Raw genomic sequence first — 10,364 nt, 5'->3', positions numbered from 1 at the left:
CCCCTCGGGAGATAACGACCTGCTGGCTTAGGCCCGCTCCCAGGTGGCAGAGGGCAGGCCCAATCCCTAGGTGCAGCCCCTGGTCGGGCTCAGAGCAGGGCCGATTGGGGAGTTGGGGCGCCGCCCCCTGTCATGCAGAGCAGGGCGGATCGGGAGGTTGCGATGCCACCCTCAGTCACTCTCAGGGTAGGGTCGATTGGGGGGTTGGGGCACCACCCCCTGTCACACTCAAGGCAGGGTCGATGGGGAGGTTGCGGCGCCACCCCCTGTCACGCACAGAGCAGGGCCAATCAGGGGGGTTGGGGCTCCGTACCCTGTCACGCACAGAGCAGGGTGGATCAGGGGGTTGGGGAGCTCCCCCCTGTCACTCACAGAGTAGGGCGGATAGGGGATTTGGGGCACCGCCCCCTGTCACACACAGATCAGGGTGGATCAGGGGGTTGGGGTGCCTCACCCTGTCACACTCAGGGCAGGGCCGATGGGGAGGTTATAGCTCTACCCCATCACACACAGAGCAGGGCCCGTGGGAGATGGGGGGTTGGGGCGCCGCACCCTGTCACACACAGAGCCGCAGGGCGATCAGGGGGTTGGGGAGCTCCCCCCTATCAGGCACAGAGCAGGGCTGATCAGGGGGTTTGGGCGCTGGCCCCTGTCACGCTGATCCCGGTGCCGGGAGGCCTCCCGGCTCCGCTGATCCCGGTGCTGGGAGGCATATTACCCTTTTACTATATAGGATAGAGGCCTGGTGAACGGGTGGGGGCCGGCTGGTTTGCCCTGAAGGGTGTCCTGGATCAGGGTGGGGGTCCCACTTGGGTGCCTGGCCAGCCTGGGTGAGGGGTTGATGGCTGTTTGCAGCTGGTCACACCCCCTTCAGGGTGGGGGTCCCCACTGGGGTGCCTGGCCAGTCTGGGTGAGGGGCTGAGGGCCGTTTTCAGGCTGGCGGGTGACTGAAGCTCCCAACCGCTCCTTTTTTTCTTTTTTTTTCTTTTAATTCTGGGCCAGCTTTAGCTCTGAGGCTTGGCTCCAGCTCTTAGGCCTCGGCTGCTGAAAGCAGGTATCTCATTTGTTTGGGTTCTATAATCGATACACTGTTTCAACTCCAGCTCTGAGATCCTGGCTGGCTGAAAGATGGTTTCTGGGGTTTTGTTTAGCTTCTATATTTGTAACAATGTTTCAAACTGCAAGCTCAGAGGCCGGCAGCGGCAGGCGGGGAACGTTGGAGTTCTCCGTCACTGAAGCAAGCAAACCTCATGTTCGCTTCAAGCTGCCTGGCTGCCGGCCGCCATCTTGGCTGGCAGTTAATTTGCATATCGCCCTGATTAGCCAATGGGAAGGGTAGCGGAGGTACGGCTAATTACCATGTTTCTCTTTTATTAGATAGGATGTGGGGTAGTCTTAAAAAATGCATATATATATATACATGTATATATATATATATATATATATATATATATATATATATACATGTATATATATATAAATATAAAAGTTATAAAGGCTTCCTTAAAAAAAGCAAACTGTACAGAAATCTCTGAAATTAAATAAAATGAAAGTATTCCTCTTTCAAGCCCCAATTAAGTAGAAGCTACTTTAAGGTATGTATCCTTTTAGTAATTATCTATGTATACAAAAATATGTGGGTGCTTTTCGTTTTCTTTTGCTTTGAAATATAAATAATTCTATGGATTTATATTAAGAAGCACAAACCCAACAAATGAGTTCTAAATCCACAGGTTGCATTTTCTAATCACATACAATTCCCAAATGCTTCAGGGACCGTCTTTAACTGCCCTCCTAGCCTGGCTTTCAGCATCGCAGTGAAACAGCCTTCCACAAACGCAGCAGTGGCAACTGCCAGGCCAGCACCTACTATTCAGCTCCTGCATCTTGAACTGCTCTGCTCTTTCTTCAACATCTATTACAGTGCCTTGCCCATTCCAGGCATTGACTATGTATTATTAATAACATGCATTTCAATATCATATGACTCATTAAGTTAACAGAACCCATAGATATTAAGGAAAAGGGTAGAATTACTGAAAGTATCCATTTAGGTGTCTAATGACTGAAATTATGCCTTCTTTTCTTTTTTCTTTTTTTTTAAAAAATATATTTTATTGATTTTTTACAGAGAGGAAGGGAGAGAGATAGAGAGTTAGAAACATCGATGAGAGAGAAACACTGATCAGCTGCCTCCTGCACATCTCCTACTGGGGATGTGCCCGCAACCCAGGTACATGCCCTTGACCGGAATCGAACCTGGGACCTTTGAGTCCGCAGGCCGACGCTCTATCCACTGAGCCAAACCGGTTTCGGCATGCCTTCTTTTCTTGAGAACTGAATTTTCCCCCACTTTAAGAAATCAGATAAGGGTTTTACTTGGTAGGCTCCTCTTGCTAAATATCTCCTAGAAATCCAGCAATGAAGTTCAGAACAATGGAAGGAAACTGACTATGCACAATGTCATTAAATGCATTCAGATAATACATTGGTCTTCAAGTGCAGTAACAAAGTGGTGGCTTACTTTCCCGCAGAAAGCCAGGAATCAATCCCGTCTTCCTTTCTGTTTTTGAATTCTAGCACTGCCATTTACTAAACCTCTGAGGGGTCTCTTTAAAAAATTTTTTTAAAAAATATATTTTTATTGATTTCAGAGAGGAAGGAAGAGGGAGAGAGAGATAGAAACATCAATGATGAGAGAAAATCATTGATCGGCACCTCCTGCACACCCCATACTGGGGACTGAGCCTGAAACCCGGGCATGTGCCCTGATTGGGAATCAAACCTTGACCTCCTGGTTCATAGGTCAATGTTCAACCACTGAGCCATGCTGGCCAGGCAAGGATTCTCTTTTTTTTTTTAAAAAAAAGATGTTTTTATTGATTTTGGAGAGAGAAAGGGAGATGGCGATAGAAACATCCATCGGCTGCCTCCTGCACGCCCCCTATTGGAGATTGTGCCTGCTACCCTGATCAGGAATTGAATAGGTGACCTCTTGGTGCACAGGACAATGCTCAACCAACTGCGCCACACTGGCAAGGCCTCAGAGGATTCTCTCAATGTCTATGAGCTTTAGTTTCTTTGAGTGAAACAAAAAAGGATAATAAAACCTTTCTTGCACAATTAGTGGAAGAATTACATGAGATGGCCTTTGTCAGGCATGGAGTGGGCATAAAATAGAGTGGTTGAAGCATAGGCTCTGGAGCCAAACTGCTTCAATTCAAACGCCAGCTCTATACCACCTATGCTGGATGACAACGGGCAAATTACTCAATCTCTCACTATTCCTCAGTTTCTTACCTATGACATCAGACAAGTAATTGTATTACTTTAAGCATTAAGATCATGTATTTAGCATGGTTTTGGGTACTGACAATGATGATTTAATATATATTTGCTGTCATTATTATGAGTATAGGCCCTCCATAAAACGTCTCTTTCTCTTCTTACCCTTTATTCTTCTCTTTGACTCATTTAAATCACCTGAAATAAAATTCTAAAGCTCTGCCTTTTCTGGATTATGAAGTTAGAGACTGAAAGACTAAAGGTTGCATGTTGCTAGGAACTGACTGCATCCTCCCCAAATCCATCTGTTGAAGCATTAACCCCCAATGTGACTGTATTTGGTGATAGGGTCTTTAGGAAGTAATTCAGGTTAAGTGAGGTCATAATGGTAGAACCCTAATCCTATAGGACTGGTGGCCTAAGAAGAGAAAGGGAAATTCCTCTCCTCTCTCTCCCTCCATGTGAGCAAACGGTGAGAGGACGGCCGCCTGCAAGCTAAGAAGCAAATCCTCTCCAGAGCCCACCCATCTGGGCTGTGATCTGGGAGTTCCAGCTTCCAGAACTCTGAGATCACACATGGCTGTTGTTGAAGCCACCCTACTGGTACTTTCCTATGGTCGCCTGAGCAGACCAAGGTACATGGTTTCTTTGCATCTTCAAACTGGCTTTTTGACAAATTTATTCTTAACAAGTTTACTACACCTCTCCAGTAGCATTTCAACAAGTATGCTACTTGTTGAAGCTGCATGATCTTCAGGATACAGAAAACATGTAAAAAATGATGACATGACAAGAGTAAGGAACTTTATAACCGAGCTGAGATCTTTGGTTTGACTACAGTTCTCACAACTCAGATCTAATCCTCAAAAAACATCTTGCATTGCTGAGCCAACCGCACAGGCAGAAGTCTGTGTGCAAGTGGGGTGCCTGAGCAGAGAAGCCCATAAATATTATCATTAACAGTGAGAAAATAAATCACAACATATAACCACAGTGTAAAAGGGAAGTATGTCATCTTTGAAAATAAGCGAGCAATGATTTATTTCACAAACTGACTCAAAACCATGTATCTTCCAAGGGTTACTGAGGAAGAAGTTTAGGAACAGAGACTAAGCAACTTCCCCACATGCACAGTTAATAACCTGATGAAGCTGGGGTTTTAGTCCCGGCAGTCTGGCTCCAGATTTGTTCTTTCAAAAGCATTACACAATCCACAGGCATTGACAGAGAAGAAGTTCCCCCATGATGATCCCAACAGTTTACCCTGAGCCACGTAAAACTGAGAATAAATAAAAACTTTTCCCTTATCTCTTTGTAGGGCATTGATGTGAACAGGAGCTCCCTCCTCGCTCAATCTAACACAGTGAGCAAGTGAGCATCACTTCCCAACAGCGTTTAACATGATAAAGAATATATTTCATAAGCAGCAGCTAATATAGTGAAACACTAGATGTGTTGTCAATCAAATCTTTAATACAGATGAATTACCTGCTGTCAATAATCATTACATTGGTGGGTGGAATCCCCAAAACATCACAGCTCTGCAAAAGTTCTTTCTTACGAATCTCCCCTTGATTGTAGTAATTCCCTGAGGATGACAAATACACAGTGGAAGATTTAACAGAGACTTACGGGTTCATTCATTCTTACCTCTACCTGAAAACTTTGTGGTTATGATAAAAAGCTGAAGAAAATACAACATTAAGATTATGATCAGACACTCCTGGGAGAAGACCAGCAGCACAATCTTTAGAATCACCATTTAGTTCTTCCCCAATCTCTGCATCTATCTCTGTTGGTTGCCTATCTGCCTGTCTGTCTGCACGTCAGTTTCATGCCACAGGCAGCACTGTACATCTCAGACAGCAATGACTTTGGAGTTAAGCAGATTAAGGATTAACCCTTCTATAACCACTCAAGAACAAGTGGGGTCCTGAGCACACTATTAGTTGGAGCCCTTTTAAATGAATAGTCCTTAAATATCTGTTAAACATTTATTTAAAGGAGAGATTCCTGAGTATTACAGGAAAAGATGCAGCCTCATTCAGGAAAATATCCCCCTTTGAAACAACCAGCTATGCCAGCATGCCCTTCTGAGACCCCGACGACATCAGCATCCCAAATAGCTTACGCATTCTTTATTTTCCCAACACATATACTATGCTTCCTAAGAACAGTCCTGGTAAGTGCAACTCCTCTGTATCCTCATGAATAATATACAGTGAAATGTTGGTATCACTACACAGCACTCACCTAGCTATGCAGCCTTGAATCAATCTCTGCAGAGAGAACTGCACGTGTGATTTGCGCTAGTTCCTCAACCTTCTTGAGCCAGTTTCTCCACATTAGTTTCTCACTTCAAGGTTTTCCTGACGGTTACACGAGATAATACACATTCACCCAGTTGGGTGCTCAGTATTAATTTCTCTTTCCTTGACTTCTTTACCTTCCCACTCCTCCTCTTCCTGAACTACAATTCATCTTCATCGTCCAGATCAAATGGTCTTCCCTCTAGGAAGCCTAGTCCTGTTTTCCCCGGCAGATAATTATTTCCAGTATTCTGCTCTTAAGTAGGAACTTTTCTCCATGATCGAGTTATTAATTCCTAAATGTCACTTGACCTAAAAAGTCAGGGTCTCATTCAACTTTGCATCACCCTGGTGCCCAGCGCACTGCAGGTTCTTGTGGGGCACTGAACAGAGAGGTTCTGCTTCGCGCTCCTGGGAACTCGGAGAACTCCATGGAAACCTTTCGCCTTTGGCAGGGATCACTCAAGTGCTAGTTTTCAGCTGCTTAAACCCAGATAGGAGCCAGTCATTACATTGTATCGACTAAGGGGACTAACGGTAAAAAGTCTCCAGATAACAGCATAATGTTGTATGGTTCTTGTCACAATTTTCTGTTAACACTTCTTAAATGTATTCATGCCTCTGTTTCTATTTTGTTTTTCAGTTGCCTTACCATTTTTTAAAGACAGAAACTAGTCAGTTTTGTGATGGTCATTACTATTTTAAGTTTCTCCCAACTCTGTACACATACCCTCTCCCATTAAAAAAAATATTTTTTTTTTATTGATTTCAGAGAGGGAGATGGAGAAATAGAAACAGCAATGATGAGAGAGAATCATTGATTGGCTGCATTCTGCATGTCCCCTAATGGGAATTGAACGTGACCTCCTGGTTCACAGGTTGATGCTCAACCACTGAGCCACACTGATGGTTCCCATTTTGTCTTAAGGTTATTTGATCTATTGTGAAAGAGTCTAATGTATACTAGTGATGTGATTCTGACGTTCAGAGGCTCTGATTATAGTTGTGAGAAACTGATGAAGTAATGTGTTTATGGAGTCAGTTTTATTGCTTTGTGTTTACGAAATTTAAAAAAGGGTAGTGAGTTGAAGTTAGAGATCGCTAAATATTTTCACTAAGTTTGGTGAACATGTGGGCATTTCAACAGATTAAATGTTTGAGATTCTTCATCAATTCTTAATTGAAACACTCTAATACAGCATTCAAGTAGGGTGGCTGCATCCCAGGAGGCACAAGATAAACTACTGGGGTAGAGAAAAAGCTTTAGAATTTCTTCTCTTAATTTGTTTACCTTGTTGACTTTTTATTTTTACAAATGTCAACTTTAAAAAAATAAACATGTTTTTATTGATTTTAGAAAGATAGGAAGGGAGAGGGATAAAGAGATAGAAACATCGATCGGCTGCCTCCTGCACACCCCCTATTGGAGATCAATCTCTAATCCTAGGCAAGTGCCCTGACTTGGTATGGAACCGGTAACCTCTTGGTTAATGAGTTGATGCTCAAACACTAAGCCACATGAGCCGGGCCAAATATCAACTTTTGTTAATGTTTTATAATGTACACAAGTTCAGTGGTCCATGTACTTATTATAATTATAAATATATGTTACACATAATTGAAGTATAGATACATATTGGAAAATATTACCAAAAAATGTTTGAAGATTATTATTCTAGAAAACAAAAATGAATGGGATTAACATAGATTTATTTACCAGTATATAGAACTACATTGTGTGTGTGTGTGTGTATGTGTGTAAGCTTATGAATAATTGCATGCTTAGTGAAGTCTTCTGTTTCGTGAAAACTACTAACTAGCAAGCAAGCTGACATTTAAAACAAAAAGACACTTTGTAAAGACCCACATTTATATACCACATGTATAAAGGTAGACATTTTATTTTACTTTAAATATTTTAAATTTATTCTAAATAGGTAAAAGAATTATGTGGTTAAAAATCAAAAGGAATGTAAAAAAGTAAAGTCCCCTGTCACACTCCTTTAGTTACCCTGATCCCTACCTTGCAAGTTTTAATTTATTAGAGGGAGAAGAGGATTGAGAATCAAAGCATTATGGTCCCAATTCCTGGCCTTCTACTAATTTCATGAATCTGAAGAAATTTGTAAAGTTCCCAGTTTCAGGAATGCCAGCAAGGTTTTTCCTTGAACATAATGACCAAGACACTTTTAAAATATATTTGGAAGAAAATAAGGTCAACATATTCTCAACTCTGAAATGAGGGAGTTTAGATGCTGATACAGTTAGGGTCTGCCCAGGAAAACAGAAACTATATCAAATATTTACATCAGTTTAAGAACTTAATGAAAAGAATTTGATACATAACTGATGGAGGATTTGAGGGTCAAATAGGGAACAGTGAAGTGACCCAAAGATTAGCAACAGCAAGAAGTGACTACCAACACTCGGTTGGAGAGAGAAAAGGAGGCAGTGTTACTGGAGCCCAAAGGCCTGGGTTCCCCAAAGGAGCTGAAACTGAAAGAGCTTAGACCCTCTTCCTTTAGAATATACCCACAGAACCCAGTTGGAGAAATCATGATTTAAAAACGAAACTAGAATAAAAAAGGGGGCAAATTACCTGAATAGACATTTCTCCAAAGATGAACAGATGGCCAATAAGCATGTGAAAAGATGCTCAATATCATTAGTCATCAGGGAAATGCAAGAACCACAATGAGATATCTTTTTATATCCCACTAGAATAGTTTAGTATAAAAAAAGCCACACAAAATAAACCAATGTTAAATATAAGTGTATGTGGAGAAATTAGAACCCTCACGCACTGCTCGTGGGAACATAAAATAGTATAACTGCTGTGGAAGAGCCGGTGACTCCTCAAAAATTTTAAAAGAGAAGTATCATACAAATCAGCAATTCTACTCCTAGGTAGAGAGACAAAAGAACTGTAAACAGGGATTCAAACAGATCTTGTGTACCCATGTTCATAGCAGCATTATTCACAACAGCTGAAAAATGGAAACAATCCAAGTGTCCATAAGCAGATGAATGGATAAGCAAATGTGGTATATACATACAATGGGGTATTATTCAGCCTTAAAAAGGAATAAAATTCTGCCCTGGCCAGTGTGACTCAATGGTTAGAGCATCGGCCTGTGCACTGAAGGGTTGTGGGTTCAATTCCTGGTCAAGGGTACAAACCTGGGTTGCAGGTTTGATCCCTGGCCTTGGTTAGGGTGTGTGCAGGAGGCAACCAATCCATGTGTCTTTCTCACATTGATGTTTCTCTCTCCTCTGTCTCTCTCCTCCTACCTCCTTCCTTTCCACTCTCTCTGAAAAGCAATGGGAAAAATATCCTTGGGTGAGGATTAATAACACTAACAAAAAGGAATAAAGTTCTGATATATTCTTCAAACTTTGAAAACATGCTAATTAAAATACGTGGGACATAAGGGGACAATCTACACTAATAAAAGAGAAACATGGTAATTAGCGTACGACCGCTACCCTTCCCATTGGCTAATCAGGGAGATATGCAAATTAACTGTCAGCCAATATGGTGGCCGGCAGCCAGGCAGCTGATGCGAACAGGGAGGCTTGCTTGCTTCAGTGACAAAGGAAGCCAACGTTCCCCGCCTGCCTTGCCGGCCTCTGAGCTTCAGTTGGAAACATTGTAACATTTATAGAAGATAAACAAAACCCCAGAAACCTCCTGTCAGTCAGCCGGGATCTCAGAGCTGGAGTCGCAACATTGTTTCGAATACAGAAAACAAAGGCCAGAAACCTGCTTTCAGCCGAGCCTCAGAGAGAAAGCCGGCTCTCAGCTCCAGTGACAGCCATAGAAGGTAAATAAATGCCAGAATAAAAAAAAAAGTAAAAAAGGAGAGGTTTGGAGCTTCAGTCGCCCGCCAGCCTGAAAACGGCCCTCAGCCCCTCACCCAGACTGGCCAGGCACCCCAGTGGGGACCCCCACCCTGAAGCAACAAGATGGCGGCTAATTTGCATACTGAAGGCAGGCAGCAGCAGGCAAGGCTGTCTGTGGTCTGGGACCCGGATCTGTGACCCTGCCGGGCGGGATCAGCAGAGCCGCGAGGCCTCCCGGCACCAGGATCAGCGTGACAGGGGGCAGCGCCCAAACCCCCTGATTGCCCTGGGGCTCTGTGTGTGACAGGGGGCAGTGCCCCAACCCCTGATCGGCCCTGCTCTGTGGGTGGTAGAGGGCGGCGCCCCAACCCCCACCCCCCCCCACCCCCCGGCGGGCCCTGCTCTATGTGAGACGGGGTAGAGCCATAACCTCCCCATCGGCCCTGCCCTGAGTGTGACAGGCAGCGCCCCAACCCCCTGATCGGCCCTGCTCTGTGAGTGACAGGGGGGAGCTCCCCAAACCCCTGATGGGCCCTGCTCTGTGTGTGACAGGGTACCGAGCCCCAACCCCCCTGATGGGCCCTGCTCTGTGAGTGACGGGGCAGCGCCCCAACCCCCTGATGGGCCCTGCTCTGTGCGTGACGGGGGTGGCGCCGCAACCTCCCCATCCACCCTGCCTTGAGTGTGACAGGGGGCGGTGCCCCAACCCCCTAATCGACCCTCCTCTGAGCCTGACCAGGGGCTGCACCTAGGGATTGGGCCTGCCCTCTGCCACCCGGGAGCAGGCCTAAGCCAGCAGGTCATTATCTCCCGAGTGGTCCCAGACTGCGAGAGGGCACAGGCCGGGCTGGGGGACTCCCCCGCTCCCAGTGCACAAATTTTTGTGCACCGGGCCTCTAGTTATTCTATGATTCCACTAATATGAAG

General features: G+C 44.5%; 1 protein-coding gene across 2 annotated transcripts in view; it reads right to left on the bottom strand.

Moving 5' to 3' along the window:
• PIGL (phosphatidylinositol glycan anchor biosynthesis class L) overlaps positions 1 to 10,364 on the bottom strand; it is a 71,441-nt gene that overhangs the window by 46,235 nt on the left and 14,842 nt on the right. For both annotated transcript variants that reach the window (XM_070393251.1, XM_070393252.1), the window contains exon 2: positions 4,774 to 4,873. In XM_070393251.1, coding sequence (XP_070249352.1) covers positions 4,774 to 4,873 — 100 coding nt within the window. The remainder of the gene's footprint in view (positions 1 to 4,773; positions 4,874 to 10,364) is intronic.

Source organism: Myotis yumanensis, unplaced genomic scaffold, assembly GCF_028538775.1.
Source record: "Myotis yumanensis isolate MYYU_CA2020_CCGP unplaced genomic scaffold, mMyoYum1.0.hap1 SCAF_16, whole genome shotgun sequence".
Taxonomy (NCBI): domain Eukaryota; kingdom Metazoa; phylum Chordata; class Mammalia; order Chiroptera; family Vespertilionidae; genus Myotis; species Myotis yumanensis.
This window is presented reverse-complemented; position numbering and strand designations above follow the sequence as displayed.